This window comes from Phyllostomus discolor, chromosome 13 (genome assembly GCF_004126475.2).
Source record: "Phyllostomus discolor isolate MPI-MPIP mPhyDis1 chromosome 13, mPhyDis1.pri.v3, whole genome shotgun sequence".
Taxonomy (NCBI): domain Eukaryota; kingdom Metazoa; phylum Chordata; class Mammalia; order Chiroptera; family Phyllostomidae; genus Phyllostomus; species Phyllostomus discolor.
The window spans coordinates 50,274,193-50,292,941 of NC_040915.2; the positions used below are offsets into that span (position 1 = coordinate 50,274,193).

The 18,749-nt window shown below is 46.2% G+C and overlaps 1 protein-coding gene across 1 annotated transcript in view; it reads left to right on the forward strand.

Moving 5' to 3' along the window:
* The window catches only part of SUDS3 (SDS3 homolog, SIN3A corepressor complex component), a 35,124-nt gene extending 16,783 nt beyond the window's left edge, over positions 1–18,341 (forward strand). The window contains exons 7-12 of the mRNA XM_028527694.2: positions 2,739–2,834; positions 3,795–3,856; positions 4,016–4,037; positions 5,222–5,327; positions 11,871–11,955; positions 14,971–18,341. Coding sequence (XP_028383495.1) covers positions 2,739–2,834; positions 3,795–3,856; positions 4,016–4,037; positions 5,222–5,327; positions 11,871–11,955; positions 14,971–15,069 — 470 coding nt within the window. The 3' untranslated portion in view covers positions 15,070–18,341. The remainder of the gene's footprint in view (positions 1–2,738; positions 2,835–3,794; positions 3,857–4,015; positions 4,038–5,221; positions 5,328–11,870; positions 11,956–14,970) is intronic.
* Positions 18,342–18,749: the final 408 nt, after the last annotated feature.

The following is an 18,749-nucleotide window of genomic DNA, read 5'->3' on the forward strand; positions in this document are numbered from 1 at the left end:
TAAGTGTCACCCAATCTGTAACAGATGCCAGTGAGTGGGGAACCTTAGAAGTTCAGAAGCAGAGATCCCACACGAATACCTGGGGAGGGAGAATGGAAGAGGTGACCTGGATTTCTGGTGGAGTGGGCTTGTTCCCAGGATGTTCTTTACTGGTGCTGCCGTTGTGGGATCCGGGATGTTTAAAATGGTGGAGGGTACAGAGGAGGGTTTGGTTGGTTCACTCTTTAAATGCCACCCCTGAACCCTGGGCAGCTTTGGCCTAGTACAGATTGGTTCCTCCCTGGTTTGGCCTCCAACAATCCGGCCTTGATTTGTGAGCCCTCCCCCACCCATCTCCTGTAAACACCTGTTTGTGGCTGTTACTGCAGCATTCATAGATGACACTGGTGAGCCTGCCACCCTGCTGGAGAGCGGCTTGGGTGTGCTGGGGTTCGCTCTGGGCCTGCGGTCTAGTCCCACGTAACTCTGCTCCTGCTTTTGGGGTAGTTTCCAGTCTCCCACAGTGTTTATTCTGTCATGGCTTTTCTTGCACTTTCATCCTTTTTTCTATAACTAATTTTTTTTCAACAGCTAAACAGGTATAGGTTTGTTTTAATGGTATGAGTATGTTAGAAGGAAGCTTTTACTGGAGTGGTGCGTCGTAGGCAGGTGAGCTGTTGGAGTGAGTCAGGAGGCCTAGGGAAGTGCAGGACAAAAGGCCTGCCGGTAAGTGGTAGCTGTATGTTAATTGTGAGTAGGTAGTGTTATTAGGGATATCTCTCCCTAGGAGGGACTATGCTGTCATGACCACGTGGCACAGATTCAGCCTGCGCTCCCATTTCTTAGCTGGCAGAGCCATTGCTGCCTGGGGAACTCCTACGTCTGTCAGGTTTGGCCGTCCCACTCTCCTTCCCGGTGAGCAAAGCATTAGGGTTTACATGATTGAAGGTCACTTGTACGAGATGGTTTGGAGAGGAGCTGCTTGCCTAGTCTTGTTGCTTGTTTGGTCCCTTTTACCTTTTCTGTCCCTTATACACTCTGGTGTGATTGTTTGATGTTTCTGCAAATACATTGTATCCCACTGGAGCAAACCTACCAGGAACACTCTGCGTCGGGGAGGCTTTCTGATTGGAGCCCGTTAGAGATGTTTTGTGCTGGTGCAGCTTGTCTGAGAGGAAGACCGATTTCCTTCTCCAGAGTCAGACTTTCCGAGGTCTGAGTTTCGGCTCCGGAAGTTTGATTTTGGTCAGTGGACCCAAATTGAGCCCCTTCTGGGACTCTTACACTGGCCAGACTCATAGGAGGCTGACGCTGTAAATGCCAGCTTGTCGCTTCCAGTGACAGGCACTCGCAGCAGACTCAGACCCAGGTGGTCAGCGTGTGCCTCCCTCTGTAAAATCTCCCTTAGCAGGCAGGCAGGCAGGCAGGCAGAGCTGGGGTTGGAACAGTGAGGCAAGCAGACCATGTGGTTGTGTGGTTTTGGGCTGTGATACTCGGATGTTGCTCTGACCCTCGAATCACATCTTCCACCTGGACCAGTGGCCAGGCGTGCCCCCTGCTCTGTCATCTCCCCTGGGTGGTGGTGGGGGCATGCCAGGAAATCGTAGTGGCTTCTTCAGAGCACCTTCCTTCCGCTGAAGTAGTCCTTTGGAGTTAATTAATTAGGTTATTGTTGTGAGTAGGCTAAAATAATAATTGATTTTCACCATTTCCTAGGAAGAATTTGATTGTATTTTTGGATTTGTGAGTGATGCAGTGACGATTTTCTGAGTATATTGGCCGTGATTGGACTGGGTTATTACCAGGTCTTCAGCTGCACCTGCACTTTGCTTACTTCCATCGTGCATTGCCCAGCCTCCCCACCCCCCAGACGGGCAGCCTGGGGCGGGGCACACTGGGCATGCTCCGTGGTGCACAGGATGCCCCCAGGGTTGGGCGAGCTCCCTTTGCACCGTGTTTTCTGAGTCAGGTCTGGACGGTGCAGAGCTGCACAGGTGACATCGATTGCCTTCAAGTCTCTGACTTCTACTTCAACTTTTGTTCTTTGACCTTTTATTTTTATTTTTTAAAAGGTTTTATTTATTTATTTTTAGAGAAGCAGGGAGAGAAACGTCGATGTGAGAGAGAAACATTGATTGGTTTCCTCTTGTACACGCCCCACCCGGAGACTGCACCTGCAGCCCAGGCATGTGTCCTCACTGGGAATCGAACCGGTGACCTATTGCTTTGTGGGGTGATGCCCAGCCGAGCCACACTGGTCAGGGCTACACCTTGACTTTTTAAAAAGACCTTTGCATGGTTATTTTCATGACTGAAAATATGACAGTGGAAACTAGCATTGACCGAACTCTTCTTGTGGAAGGCACTGTACTGAGAGCTTCACATGTATCATCTCCCGTAACCCTCACACTACCACGTGAGGGCAGGTTTATTGATAATTTTGTTTCATACGTGAGGAGACTTGAGACATGGAGTGTTTACGTAGTCTGCCTGAGGTCCCACCGCCGTGGCAGGGATTCTGGTCACTGGCCAGTAAGTAACTGGAGAAGGGCGGCATCTCGGCAGAGGGTGAGAGGGTTCTCCTAGGCTGAAGCCCCCCTCCCCACACCTTTCCCTTCAAGGTGCGTGTGTGTTTGTCTTTCCTTCTACCTTCACTTCCAGGCTCTGATCGGGTGGCTCCGGGGCAGGTATTCTCACATTACAGAAATTCTCACTGCAGTGAGGGTTGGGTAGATTGACACATTCCATTCTTGCCGCAGATTCCATGGAGGTGAAACCCATCATGACCAGAAAACTGCGGAGGCGACCGAATGACCCGGTCCCCATCCCTGACAAGAGGAGAAAGCCTGCGCCTGATATCCGTTTGCATCGGCTTCGATCGCTTTTTCTTGTCCCTTAGGACTACCGAGTCCTTTGTTTACCCCTGTGATGGAACACACGTGGTTATTGTGCTACAGAAAAGTCAGGCCTGACCGCAAAGCAGGGGCTGGCCGTTTTATTGCTGGAGTTCTCAGTGCCTGCTGCTGTTAGTGGAAGGGTTTAGAGGGAGTAGCTACTTGGAAAGGTCCTTTGTGTTGGAAGTTCAACCTGGTTTTAATACTCACTTGGAGATTCAGGGGCAACCGAAAACTCATGTGCCTTTATTTTTTTTTTCACCTGCAAAATGAGGACAGCGATAACCTGCGTTTTCTACCTCGGTCATCGCTGTCCCTGGATTGCACACTGCCGTTAAATGAAAGCAGACGAGATTCAGGCAGACAGAAAGGAGCCTCTTTAATCATAAAAATGGGAATGGGAAGAGGGCATATGGGAACGTATTGTTTCTGTCCCTTTTGAGGAAGTAATAAATAGCCATTTGCACACAATCGTTTAGTCATTTGTCTGCCGCCAGGGAAGGGTGCAACTTCAGCTCCCTTTATCTTCACAACTGAGAGTGGAAGTGGCTAGGGAAGATTAACCCCATGTGTGCTGTGGAAGTCATCAGCTCTTTGGAACAAAAGCACTTCATAAATTCCGGATGAAGTTCTTTTACCGTGTGCTGTGCTCACTATTACTGCAGTGACCTATTGAAGCTCGCTCCACCTTTGCATCCTTGAAGTTTGTAAGATGGGGGGAGGGGCGGGTATGAATTCTCTTACATACCTGGCACCATGACATTCAGTAAGAATCAGAAACTTCCAAGAGACAAGCTGCTATTGTAAAAATGTCATGCAGCATGATTACCCTCTGTAAACTGTAAACCCTGGTACCATTTCGTTGAATTCTGTTTGCTTGGAAACTGTGCTTTTCATCTGCCTTTCTTTAACTCACAACACCCCAGCTGAACTATTTGCTAACAGACGAGCAGATCATGGAGGATCTGAGAACGTTGAATAAGGTACGGTTCAGTGTTTTGATTTATTTGAAAGCTTAGGCATGATACGATTTTCTGCTTTACTTTGTTCACATATTACTGCTAAATCAATTTGATACCTTTGACATCGTAAGTTGCATCTGGAATGATTTTCTCTAAGATTTTTTATTGTTCTTTCTACAGCTTAAGTCACCCAAGAGACCAGGTAAGTGCATGACATTATTGGCATTTGTGCAGTTTTTTTTATCATGTACTTGGAGAAGCATGCGAATACCTAGCAGGGAATTGTTGCAATTCCCAAATATAAAGTGCTTATCATTTGCCTAAAAGTAATCATCGTGAAAACTGAAGAGAACCTTAAGTGCACCCCCGCCCAATTTTTTTTAAACCCCGTTACGTTAAAGCTATTTTTGTCTTTTCCTTAGGATTTATCGTAAAAGAGACATTTGATTGACTGGCTGGTAAAGGTGTCCTTTGTATATGGGCATCAGCCATAAGATTTAAGTACACGTCCATTTCTGAAAATGAAACCGGAAGGATTTGTCAGTGTGACTCTGTGGAGTTCAGCACGAGGCACGGCTGTTGCAGTGGCTCTCTGTGACCGGGCCCTGGCCGGGGGCCTGCAGGCTGCTCCCAGGCCCAGCCTGGGGGAGAGGCCAGCCCAGTGTTCACTGCGGTTCCTTCCAGAGCAGCCCTCGGGGGTCAGCTCACCGCAGGCTCTTGGGTGGAATTCTGCCCCGGCAGGGTGTTGTTTTGTTTTACACACTGTAATTACTCACACACCCCTCTATTCACCGAGTCTTGGGGAAGAAAATAGGATTCTTCCTTCTTTAAATAATTTCCTCCTGAGGGCTGCTGTGGTCCACAGAGAGGGCCTGTGTGTCTGAAGGCATGGTGAGGAAAGGGGTTCTTTGAGTAAGTGTGTGAGTTTAAATCATTTAAACCACTGTAGCTGTTAGCACTGTGTTAGCTTGACTTTACACATACCCAGCAGCCTGCTCTACCTTGTGATAAGTATTTCTAGATATTACTTCGTTTTTTATACATTTAAAGAGATTTACCAAATTCTCCTCCTTTTGGGCTTCTGGTGGTCACTGGGATTTTAGTTCTACTCCAGGCAACCTTGGGCGGATCCCTGGGCCCGCCTGAGCCTCGGGTTTCACTGCCGTTCCCTGAGGCTAATCTTGCATACCTCACAAGTTTGCTTGGAGGGTGGTTAGATGTGGCAAAGACGGATTTTACTGAATTTCCATTCATTACAACTGTAAGGGCTCGACGATTGTGACTATTAGCACCTGTTAGTAGCATTTCGGCTAAAGCATGTTATGGTGGATTCACATGTTTGTCTTGTGCCCAGTCACTGAAATGATGTTTCTTTGGTGTCTCCAGCCTCCCCGTCCTCTCCCGAACACCTGCCCGCCACACCTGCCGAGTCTCCGGCCCAGAGATTTGAAGCCCGGATAGAAGATGGCAAACTGTACTATGATAAAAGATGGTACGTTGTCGGAGAAAAACATGGATTACTCATAAGAGTCTCAAAAGAACCACTTGGAGAGAGGGCTGGGCCAGCCTGTAGTTGCCGTTTCAGAGCACGGCTGCTGCTTACCTTACGTAGCATTGGAAGTGGAGTGACACTTGAATGGGTGTCAGGAGCTGCTCCGTTGTTGCTACTTGTTAGAGCCCTGAGGGCAGTGTCTTTCCAAAACGTGTTCTTCGGATGGTGCCCCCGCTTCCACGCTGTGCTAGCATTTGCAGGCTCACATCTTCTGTGATGCTTCTGTAGACTGGGGCCAGGCTCATGCCCTCCTCTGTCTTCCCTTAGCTCTGCCCCTGTGTGCTAAAATTAGTGGGGCTGCTGTGGAGAGAAACATTCTGTGGTCCGATGAGTTTGGGGGATGACCACGTTCATTCAGATAAATGGGTTTCCCCGTTGGAGCGCTTCCTGGGTCCTCTGGTGCGCTCACGTGCACTGCGAAGTTCCACGGGGTTACTGGGCGTTCCTGACTTGGCGAGGGACCCCTTCGCATGCTCATCCAGGAGACGTTCCTGGGGGAATTGTATTAAAAAACGTTACTAATTTAGATTGAAGAAGGGTTGAAACCTTCAGACCACCTGTATTTCCATTGGGAAGGAAATGGTGAAATAATATGAAAGAACCATAAAAAGCTCATAAATGTGTTCATTTGGCAAACATGTAGTCTGCTTTGTAACTAGGCATTCTGCAAGGTATTAAGTTACCTGGATCCTGCCACCTTTTCCAAGTTCTTTTAATTTTGATATATTTCTTTATTCATTGTGCATGTGTGGCCTGCTCTTACTCAGTGTAAGTCACGGTGGACACATGTTTACATTCTTCTGCCTTCCTGCTTGGTTGTGTGCACAATGTTTTTCTGGGTTATTGTATGTGCTCTCTAATTATTTAGAATGGCTATACAGTGACCTTCTGAGTTTCAATATATTTAACGGAAGATTCCAAAATTTGACTAGTGCTATTTTGACTTTTTTGAGTTTTCTTAACGACGACAAAAAAACCCCCTAACATTGTTTTAGCCAGTTACCTTGCAATACTGTACTCTAAAATGGACAGGAAGTGCTTAGTGACCTGGCCGTGCCTGAGGTGAATCAGTGCCACCTGTTCGGTTACAGTGCTGAATCGCCTGGTGGGTGATGAAGGCTTGCACTATCTGTAAGCCGGATCTTAGTGCCTTCCACCCTTCCCATCAGGCTCTTCTGTGGCTGTCCTGTAGTTTCATATTGCTCCTCGGAACAAATCACCACTAGGTGGCAGGCCCTAACAGCTCAACACACTGGGGACGAAGTAAGATGAAAAATGTTTTAAATAATGGAAACCAAATAACCTTTAAAGATCAAGCCCACACATAAGAAACATCTTCAAAAATGATGAGATTAATAACTAACATTTTTATGGATCTCGAGTCCTAAAGCTATGTGATATTTCAACTAATGTTCATTTTGTAATTGCGTTGCTTCAGATCTCCCTTTTTCTAAGGCTTAGTCCTTTGACTTTATGAGACATGTCTTGAGGGCGAAAATGCTGCGAAATAGGATTTTTGTTTTTCCAAAGACAGGACCCGCAGCGGCTGGCGTTTGATGATGGGAGCAGAGTGGCCAGGCTCGCTGCGCCAGACCTCCTCTCTGCATTGTGAAGGGATTTCACTGTCTTTCTCACAATTTAAAAAAAAAATTAAAAATAAGGTCTTTGGGAGCATTTTACTTTTTCAGTGACTTTAAAGCCGTGTTCATTTCATTGTTCAATGTTGAGACTTTTTCCTTCTGTGTTCTGTGTGTTTCTCTTCTTTGGCCTCAGCAGTCCAAGTTCATGCCACGTCTGTGGACAGGCAGGCCGGGTCCCTCCCTTCCGTGTCGGGAAGGTGTGCACGGGGCTCCTGGCCGACGTGTTTGCGATACAGACCCGGCCTCCCCTGTCGCACCAGCTCTGGTGTTTGCCTTTCGTGTCCTTGTCAGGTGGAGGCTGTCATTTTCCCTTCTTTCTCAGCATCCGTAGCCTGTGGCTGAGAGGTCAGCTGAATCGCTTTATGTTCTTTCCAGTAGCGTGGAGTATTTTGGCAAAACAGTATTTCTGGCAAAACATGTTTCATTGAGTTTTAAATGACTTCAGCAAAATGACTGTGGTTCAGGCTTCCCATCCTTGGCAGGAACACTTATCAAGCTACATTTCATTTTGAAAGATAAGCATCTTGCCTTTGCTTTGGTCTCATACTGCTTTTAAGGCATTTTATATCCTGCTGTAACTTTTCCTCACATTCCGATTTGGACTAATGACCCTTCTTAGAAAGTACTGGGAAAGTAGCTGGTATTTAAAATAACTAACTGATGGTGCCAGCAGGCTGTTCATTCTCTCCTCACGTTCTATCCGGGGCTGCTGGTGCGAATCAGAGAAGAAGCCACCCACTTGCTGGGGGAGTGGGTTTAACCCTCCAGCCTTCGGCTGGCACAAAAGACTATACTCAGAACAGGGAATGTTTACACCTGGAATTGGGACTTCTTGAGGCAAGAGCTGTGACATGGTCTTCTCTTTTGAAGAGAAACATTAGTATCAGGATTCCCAGTAGGGCACAAAATTAAATGAATGCTACGCCCTCCCTGCCCCACTTTTTGACCCATCTTCTGCAGAAATTGCTTTCTTCCATCGTAGTAGTGGTGACTCGAGTTCGTTGGGTTTAATAGCAGAGGCAAAGCTTTAAGAGCTTAATTGTAGGGATTCCCAGGTCAGAATTTCCATTAGTAATAAAGTAATAAAGTTAGCTTGACATTTGGGGCTTGTCCTCTGAGGCCATTTGAAGTATTTTTTTCAGCAGAGATGAGTTATAGCTTGTAAAATGGGTTAATTGGCAAAAAGTGAGAATGTACATTTTTACTAATTTAGCTTGATTGATGGTGCTTTTTTAACATTTTTTATGTTCTAAGTATATTTTGAAATTTTCCCTGCTCATTTATCAGCCCTTAGAAATTGAAAGGTAAATTTGTATTTTAAGGTTGTCATGTACTTTTTGGCTTCATTTTATTTTATTTAAAAATTTTTTAAGACTTTATTTTTTAGGGAGAGGGTAAGGGAGGGAGAAAGAGGGAGAGAAATACTGGCCTGCAACCCAGGCATGCTCTGTGACTGGGAATCGAACCCGTGACCGTTTGGTTTGCAGGCCAGTGCTCAATCCACTGAGCTACACCAGCCAGGACACTTTGTGGACTCATTTTAAAAACACCCCCTATATGAGCACTGAGGACTTGATCGTATTTTGTAATGTATAATGTGCACTTTTTTGCCCAAATTTTTGAGGGAAAAATAAGAATGTGTAATATACACAGGCATAATGATTATACACCATGGGTATGGCAGTGGGTTTAATAATCCTATGTGTAATGTGCACAAAACAGGGTGCGCATTATACACAGGAGCGCATTATGCATGGCAAAGTAGGTATTTTTTCCAGAGAATTCAGATAATTCATTTATTTTTTAATTTTTTTAAATTTTTTTTTTATCAGAGAGGAGGGCGGGAGAGAGAAAGAAAGGGAAAGAAACACTGGTTGCTTCTTCTGTGTGCCACGATTAAGGACCGAACCTGTAACCCAGGCATGTGCCCTAGGGGTGGAACCATGACCTTTCACTTTGTGGGATGACGACCAGCCCACTGAGCCATACCTGTCAGAGCGGGAATTTCGATGTTTTAATAGATCTGATACCCCCAAGGGATGATGGTTCCCCAAGGCCCAGTGTGGTACATGAGTATCTCCTGGAGGTGCCAGAGACTCTGCTTCAGGGAGAGATGGCAATCAGTGGGGTTGGAAGTGGGCCACTTTGAGAAACATGCTGGCCAGCTCTCCCGTGGAACAAACAGTGGCCAGTGCGTGGCACTGAAGCTAACTCCATTTGGGGATCCCGGAGCTGGCACTTTGGGGAGGTGGCCAGATGCTTAATTCCCAGACTGTTTCTTAGGGGTAAGAGATGGACTGCATTGTTTATGGCTGGTGTTCACGTCTAAGCCAGCCAGGTGTACGGGGTTTGCTGAGCGCATCCGAATAAAAACGCAACACATCTCACAAGAATTGTTTGATTACTGTCCCAGAGTTAACTGATGCCTTTAACAGAAATTAAAGATAAAATTTGTGACATTAGGTTTTCTTTTTACCCCATCTTGTTTAGATGTTGTCCAGTATCACGATTTAAGGAAATATTATTTACTTTTTAATATAATACCTGTTTATCCTACACAAAATAAAGCTATGCAATAAAAGGAATACCATTCTTAACTTACATTTCATATTTTTATAAAATTTTAATATACATTTTAATACATAAGTTTTACCAGTTTTTTTCTGTGTGTATATGATACACATGTAACATTCATGTTTTGTTACAGATGTAGGAACATAATGGACACATTTATTTAGCAGTATATTGAGCGTGTTTCCGCAGCAGTAATACACTTCTGTGCCACATCAATGACCTTCCTTTATTAAAGTATTTAGAAAGTAGTATCAGAATGACTTGAGGCTAGTTGCCTATTGTTTTGTGTTTTTTATTTCTTTAATAAATCACAATCCCAATAGAATAACTGAGTGTTCTCTCTGTATTTGTATTCTAACCATTTAGATAAGACAGTTGGATTAGATGTGGGAGGGAAACTCAAGTCTGAGTTTTGCTGTGAACTAATTCAGCCTTTCCTCATGCATTGTACAATTCAGAGCTTGCAATATTACATATTTAGCATTATTGAGGGTCCCCTAACCCAGTTTACCAGCTAATCTCTGGCCAAAGGCAATTTGAAGCTGGATCTAAACCAATCTTGCCTTTCTAATTGTGTTTATGATTCGATTTTTTAAACTGTTTTCAGGAAGTAAATTGACTTGGAAACCTTAGTTTTCAGTTCCTAAGTAGCAGATTAAAGAGTGCTTAGGACCTAGAGTGGAGAAGGCTTATTGTGGGAGTGAAGCGCATCCTTTACTATAATGTCTTGGCAGTAGATTATTTCATTACACCAGCAGACAGTCTGCTCTCTTTTCCCACGGAAACAATGACATAAACGCAGTGCTTTGCTGGGAGTCGGATTTTGGTTTTAGTGGAATTTACATGAGTTAGTGGGTCTGTTAGCCAGATCCTTGCAGCCAGAATGAACCAAAGGTTATGTTCTTGACTGAGCAGGTGCTGGCCCAGGCCAGGGCTGCCAGCTGCAGCTCTGCTGGTTTCCAGCTCTTGTAACCCAGCAGCTGCTCCTTCACCCCGTGGCAGCTGTTGCTGTGCCATTTGGCTTTTCTCCGGCTTCCTCACTTCCATCCTTGGGCTTGTCCCTGAACTTGCAGAAGTTGAAGGTGGTTCTGCACTGTAGGCCGGGAGAACATACAGGGGCTACAAGGGCAGGGCCTGTCCTGTCTGCTCCCTTGAAAGCAGCTCTCCTGGCGGACCAGGCCCCACCAGACCCTCCCTGGGGCGGGTCGCGATGCTCGGAGCTCCACCCAGTTCCCGTGTGCCAGGTGAGAGTGTTTCATAGCCTTCGCTGCCACTGCATTTGAAGTTCCGTGACAGCAGGGGCCTCGTGGCCTTGTTCACGGTCTGCCTCCAGCCTTCAGCATAGTCGGTGGTGCGCAGTGAGCGGTTAGTGAGTATTTGTCGAATGAGTGACCAAAGTAAGGCCTGAGTTGGGCCTTCCTTCTTGTTGGTGACTTACGGGGCGAATGGAGAAGTAATAGGACAACCAGTTTTTAAGCCTTCTGTTCATTTTGTCTATGTAGCCTCCTTCTTCAGTGTTTTGGGGTAAAAACAGGTTTTAGTTGAAAAATTATAATTTACTTTTTGAATTGAGTCATACAGTCCAAATGAAAAAGTAAATATAGAGTTAATTTCCTTTCCCTTTTCTTGGCCCTCCCCCTTCCGTCTTTGCAGAGGAACCAAGGAGTGTAAGTTTTAGATTTAGAAGATTAGGAGGTCATCATCTAATCTAATCTGAGGATAGAAGCCTTTAAATTAAACCTGAAATTCAGACTCTTTCTCAAATACCAATTAAGACTCTTTTAATTACATTTTTTGCTGTGGTCTTCTTTTTTTTTTCCTTTACTTTCATTCCTTCCTTCCTAAAAAATATGTGCCTTTAACAATACTAAATTGTATACCTAAATTTTTTTAAGAAGGTAGATCTTACGTTGAGTGTTTTTACCCCCAAAAAACACCAACAAAAAACAATAAACATAATAAAGAGGATAGGCGGAAACTTTGGGAGGTGATTTATATACAAGAATGGGCAAAGCAGGTTAATAATAAATAATACAATAATTAATAAATTACTAACAATGCAAGAATAAACTGTCTTTCATGTACTCAGAAGTGTAAACCTACTTTTGCCCACTCCTGTCTCGTCTGTGGCCTTGACGGTGGTATGGTTTCACGGGTGTGTACTCAATCCCCATAACTTCGTACACAGTAAACACGTACAGCTTCTTACATTTCAATCATATTTCAGTAGAGTGGTTTAAACAGTAAACTTGTGTTCTGTTTTCGGCAGGTACCACAAGAGCCAAGCCATCTACCTGGAGTCCAAGGACAACCAGAAACTGAGCTGTGTGATCAGCTCTGTGGGAGCCAATGAGGTAGGGACCACACTCGCTCACCCTTGGGGAAGGCGAAGGCGACCCACCTGCAGTGTGAGGGCCCCTGAGAAAGTACAGTGGAGTCACGTGTTGGATGTGGGCTGGAGTCCACCGTCCGCACTTCCAGGCAGAAACTGCATGTGGGCAGAATCCCCTTTGCAAATCCCTCGCTCTGCTTGACCGCAGCATGCACGGATTTGTGTATTCCTTGTGTCTGTGAACCCCCTGTGCAGTAATCGAGTTGGGAACCATGAGCTAGACAGCAGGAAAGAACAATAGGCAAGTCTGTTTGGTGTCTGTGCTTCCAAATCCTACTGCTTTTTTAAGGTAACCATCTACTGAGAGTGGAACTTGCCTGTGGAGTACACTCCCTCTTCGTTATTTCTCTAGAACGTCCATGTGGACTAAAAGATTTGTTCCATGCTGTTGAGGTTTGTATTGAGGCACCTGGCACAGGGTCTGGCACACAGTGCGTGCTGACTGCACGGGGCTGGCCCGGTCTGACCCACACACTGCTCCTTGCCTGCTGCCCTCCCAGTCTGACACGCCCGGTCGTGCCTCTGAACACTGAGCTCCCAGGCTCATGCCCTTAGTTGTTGGCGTCCTCCAGTCACTGCTGAGGGTTGGGGACGGGTTGTGAAGTCAGCTCAGAGGGGTATGCTCAAGGATGGCATGGCCCGCCTGTGAGTTCTCCAACTGGCCCTTCGTTGGGAGGCTGTCAGCAGAGTGTGACCTGTATTATTAGTAGTTAAAAAAAAAAAGTTTAGAACTTTAATATCTGGATTGGCTTGATTTTTTTTATCAGTCCAAAAATGTCTGCAGTGAAATTGATTATTGCGTGTCTGCCCTCTAACTTATTTGTGCCAGTGCACAGTGAATCTAATGAAACCAGATTACGGAGTGACTGAAGCCTCTTCTATTCCCCTGGCTTCCTGAATTGAAAATGCCCTTCAGTGTGACTAGTTTGCAAAATGATTGTTTCCTTAGCGGTGAGGGAGAGCCTTCCAGATGAGTGAATGTCATTCTTCTCTGCGCTCAGGATCTGAGTGTCACCTTAAGCCAAGTCCAAGCCAGAACAGGGGACCTCGTAGAGATGCTTGCTGCTTCCCAGCAAGAGGTGTTGTGATTTCACCAAAGAGCTTGGGTGCCTGGCTGTGCAGGCTGCTGCACAAAGCACGTGCGGCGCCCTGGTCCCTAAACCTAACTGCAGATCCATTGCACGGTTCTCCCTGACACCGCAAGATTTTTCAGGAGAACAGAAATGCAAGCTGGGTTTTTCCGTCTCTCTGTTGAAGATTGTCACCTTTTGACATTAATAGAGTGTCAACGAGGTCTGACAAGGAAACAGTGACACTGAGACATGTCCCCTGGAGGGGAGACACCTCATTGCACCAGAGGCATGCAACTGTGGTAACAGGAAACCGTTTCTCACTTCTTGGCGGTATTCCAGCTCATTTGTCAGGTCACATCCTAAGTGACACTGGAGCCACTTGGCCTTTGCATAACTTGACTCTGGGCAGAATTGGCGGGTGCATCTGAGCGTGTTGTGACTTCCCAGTTCAGCCCTCCTGGGGGTCAGTTTTTACTTGAAAATGGTTCTACAAGGTCCTTTAGAGGTTCAGCTTCATGTGAAGTCTTTAACTTTATTTTTAAACCAGCGTGTTTGACTTCAAAGTCTCTCTGTTGCTAAATAATCACAAAGAAATGGAGATGAAACTGAGAATAAGCTTTTTGAAGACCTGAAAACTCAGTTGGGGAGGGAGAAGATGGATTTGTAAACTTGTACTTGCATATATGTGTTGCAGAGTTTTTAAAAAAACATTATGTTAATTAAACACATGAGCGAAGTGATGAGAAGAACCAGGGCCTGGTTTAGTGGAGGGCGCAAGGGTTTGGATGCCAGGCGCCAGGGCTTCCATCGGACATGCGACTCAGCCTTGCTCTTCCAGAAAAGGGGGGCAGTGCTAGCACTTACTTTATGGTGGGCGTGGGGCGGGAGCTCTGAGGAGGAGGAGGAGGAGAAGGTGCAGCTTCATCAACATAGTATCTGGCACGCAGGGGGCCCTTGCTCAGTGTGTCATCTCCCCTTCCCGTTCCTGGCTGCAGGGTGCCCCTTACTGAGCACACCGGTCAGCTCTGGCAGCCCCCCCGCTGCACGAGTTCACTCTCAGTTCTGCAGACACGTGTGTCTGCCTGTGGAATGCAAGACATGACACCCTCTGAGGGAGAACACTGTGGTCAGGATGGAGGCCTGTCTGAAGCTAGTTTAGCCTTTGCATGATTCTAGTTGGGCCTTAGTTCACTCGTGGGCATCTTTTTTTGTTGTTATTTTTTCCTTTTTTCCTGTCACAACCATTATCCTTCACTGTCAGGAAACTAGTACTGAAAGGCTATAATATTGAAGTCCCTTGAGGTAAGGAAAATACTTCGTATATGTATCTTGAATGTTGGCAATACTGTAGGTAGTCAAACCAAATCTAAAAGAACTCTTAAGATCAGGGCCAACGTGGAACCCAGTATTATTGTGCTTTCCGTTAAAAATTTTTACTTATTTATTTTCAGAGAAGGGGACAGGGAGAGAGAAAGGGAAGGAGAGAAACATCGATGTGCCTGAGAAACATTTTTGGGGTTGCCTTTTGCATGCCCCCAACTGGGAACCGGGCCTGCAACCCAGGCATGTGCCCTGACTAGAAACTGAACCAGCAGCCTTTTAGTTCACAGGCTGTTGCTCGATCCACTGAGCCCCACCAGCCAGGGCTCTTTCCGTTTTCTTCGTCAGAGATGTAGGAGAGATGGCTGGGAGAAAGGAGCCCAAGGGCTGCTGCCTGCACTTGAGGTGTGCCTTTAGGAGGGCCGGAGGTCAAGGGCGTACTTCCCCAAGGCCTTGCAGGTTGACAGGAAGAGGTTGCCAGTTTTCTGCCCACACATAACTTACGGAAATGTTTTCATGCTCTGGACGGCTTCCTCCTCAGTCTTAGCCTCTTTCATCTTGTTCCCTTCCCTCCTCCCCTGCAGATCTGGGTGAGAAAGACAAGTGACAGCACCAAGATGAGGATTTACTTGGGCCAGCTTCAGCGTGGGCTCTTTGTGATCCGCCGGAGGTCAGCGGCTTGACTCGCTCCAGTGCTCTCCCTCCCTTGACCTTTTTTCTGGAGTGATTTTTGGGTTTTGGTTTTGTTTTGTTCTTAATAGAAAGTTTTTAACTTGGGAGTTGCTCCTTGACCTTGGACAATGGAGAACACTGTTGTGGATTCTGCAGGGCGCACTTTCGTGGCCCATCACATCCATCTTTGTCTCGTTCTTTGCTGCCTCGACTTCTTCCAGCCAGCAGTCACCATGAGACGGTTTTACTTTCAGGAGTATCGGGAGTTTGATTTACTCATTTTTTTTTTTTGGCCCCCCCACCCCAAGCTTCCTTTGAGTTGGAAGGCACATTTCTTTGTACTGTCTTCAGGTCTTTCTACCATGAAGAAGAGCAGGAAGGGATACACTCTCCAGTGCATTTCCATGTTTTGAATCTGATTAGTGCATCACATAGCTACTTCCCTTGTCGAGCCCAATTTGCTGTTTCCCCAGGAGCTTGGGGAGCGGTCCTAGCAGAAGGAGATTAATTCTCCTGGCTCCCAGCCTTCTCCGAGAAGCAAATGCCTCGTGCAACATCTGGCGCGTGGCATCCTCTCCCCCGGCTGAACGACAGAAGCCTTCGCCTGGGGGACTGCGTGCACTGAAGTGATTGGGGCTGGGGGGAGGGGGTGTTTCATATTCATAATGTGCTAAAGGTACCATATTTTAAGTGTTATTTAATGCAAGTGGTTTATTCACACGCAGTTGTTCAAGCTCGAGCTGAAACAGGAAGTGGTCATTTCCAACGGTTTCATTTGTAATTCATGTCCCTGCTCCCGAGTAGGTGAAGTGGTACCTGCCGCAGGCTGGTTATCTGGGTTATCTACTGACGGTGGGGAGGCGAGGTTGGTAGTGCAATAACCAGTGATCTACAGACTCTCACTCCTAATTCAAACGGCACTCTCGTCACCGATGCCATTATTGCCCATTGGCCATTTCAAACCGATGGAGCCTTGTGTGCACGCGCAGCCTCCAGGAGCTCTCCCAGGAGGTCTGGCCCAGGGCAAAGACAGAAGGCTGCGCCGTGGCTGCCACGAACCCTACACGCTCACTGATGCGTCCTGATGAAACAGCCCCCTTGCACTCCCTACTTCCTTTCCCTCATTCCTGCAACTAGAGAAACGACTCGTTGGGTGATGGGGTTTTTTATATACTGGTTGCCACCTTATGATGCTTGAAAAGTTTTGGGGGCTAGAGCAAATGTTAGCATCTTTGTAGGCAATCGGGAGACTTGACACATTCTAGGAAATCTTTGTAAATAGTTCTCTTGGTCTCCAGTGATCCCCTTTGTGTTGTCTCTTGATGTGCACACCCCAAAGCAGGTCGTGGGGCTGTGACAACAGGTCAGTCACCTTCTCCAAAGTCCTGGCTTCCACAGAGACCAAACCCTACAGACTCAGAGTGAAGACTTGTAAAGATTTATTTTTGTTTTAATTTAAAATTTACTTTTTCCTTCTTTTTTTTTGGTGTTGGAGTCTCATTTAAAAACAGGATAAACGATGCTGTTCATCAAAAATTGTCTGGACCCTTTGTGTTTCCTCTGCGCCCCCTGCGCCCCCATTGTTAGGGTGCCGACTACAGTGAACCCAGTCCGCGGTGAACAGGGACCTCACCGCTTTCTGTTCCTTGGTGACCTTTGCTCTTTGGGAGCTCTCGCTTGCATTGTCACTGGGGTGTGTGTGACATTGCAAGATATCAGGTAGCTGTTGGTTGGTATCCAGCGCCCCGTGGTGGAAATTCTTTAGGTATATTTAGTGTGTGTTGCCACCGAAGGTTTTTTTTTTTGGTCCTCCTAAAGTACACCAAAGTTTGTTTGCTTGTTTTTGTTTTAAAAGATTGTATTGATGACCGTTGAGGGTTTAGCATCGAGGCAGCAAGTTGCCTTTTTTCCTTGCCTTGTCTAAGGGCACCTTCGTGCTTTTGGGAACTGGCTTTGTCTGAAGACCAGGGTCTGGCACTTTGGCCTCTTCTGTAAACTTGAGGGTGTTTGAGGCCACGGTCAGGCCCGCCGTCCGTCCCGTCGCTGCCTCCCGCGCTTCAGCGTCCTCACAGCCGGTACAATCACGATCTGGGGAAGATGGAGGGAAATGAGACGTGGCTGTGAGGCGTGGCACAGTGCGCTGCAGCCCTGACCCCGGGTGTTCGTTCGTTTTGTAACGTAATCACTCCAGAGATGAGAAAATCGGCATTTCAATCACTCCTGCCCCCGCAGTGACCAGGGGTAGAAGGGCCTCCTCGTTAGGAGATGGAGGAGCTTCTGTGATGGGCGGCGTGACCTAGAGGCCACGGAGAAACAGGCTCCATGGCTCCTGGAATGAGAGGGGCTGGCTTCTAGCCCAGGTGGCCGTTCTGACTCCAAAAGGTCTGTCTCTCACTAGATGAATTCCCACATTCACACTGTCTCCTGCAAGTGGTACTTTCATAAAGGTCGGTCCGGACAATTCTGATCATGAACCTGTACGTGTGTCATTGTGACCGAGAAGCTGTGTGTGTGTCGTCGGGATCGAGAGCCCGCACGTGTGTTATTTCTGATGAAGAGCCTGTAGGCGTGTTGGGCTCAAGGCGTCTGCCTCAAGGACACAGCGTTTGCTGTTGGTGTGCCCCAGTATTTATTTTTCCTCTTCTTGGAGGCTTCGTGTGTTCCCCCAACTCCCTCTCTCCCTAACCAGTGTCTTCTTGAACAGTTTCCACATTTCTGTAGCCAAACCAAAGCCGGGACATTTTCATTTGTCCGGATGCTAGTATTTATGGATGTCTAACTACCTAATGTAACTTAGCTAAGAAGCAACGACAACGGACTTCTAATCGGGGCTGGTGCGTGATCCCAGAGGCTGATCTGCCAATCAAGCTACTCGCATTTGTGGGGAGACCCCGTGTTCAGGATTGGGTGGCTTTTCTAAGAGAAATATGGGGGAGGGTTGGTTGCATTTTTAATCGGACTTGGGGGGAAAAGCCTATTTTTTACAATGTTGTTGGTTTTGTTTTTCTAGTAACATTTCCTTTAGCCTTGAATTTTTACTGAATTTCATCCTGATTTAAAAATCTTGTTTCTAGTCTGGGAATTTGAAATCTTGGTACTTACTTAAATGTTACACCAATTTTTCCAGAGTTCAAACCACTTTAATATTAGAACATGGTAAAAAAAAATTGCAGCCATTTCAAGCAGCTGGTGGGCTTTTTATACAATAACATCATTAACTGGTACCATTCAGTGTTCTGAGAGGTGAATGTAAAATGTAAAAAGTACAGCTTTTTAAAAAAAACCAACAATAAACTTTCAAAGAGAAAACCAGCGTGTAAGTCTGTGTTATGTCCATTGACTTGATAAATGATTGAAATTTATTTTACATTTTTCCTCCATTGACAATGGGGAAGGAATTTGGGAAGGAATTTGGGAAGGGGGAGGGGTGTACTAGACATTTGCTCATTTTTTTTTTTAAAGAGTCAGATAAGGAGTGATGTCAAAGACTCTCAGTTTTATAAAAAGAGCCATCCAGGGGTACTGACCCTTAAAGTGTCTTCTCCTTGTTGGAGAGGCTTAAATGATTTGGTTAAAAGTTGAGTAAATAAAATCAACCTTAGATAGAAAACCACGTATTCCCACTTCCTATGTATGGGTATGAAAATTGGATGGGGAAGAAAACGGATCCATTTGAAAGGGGGTGTTGGAG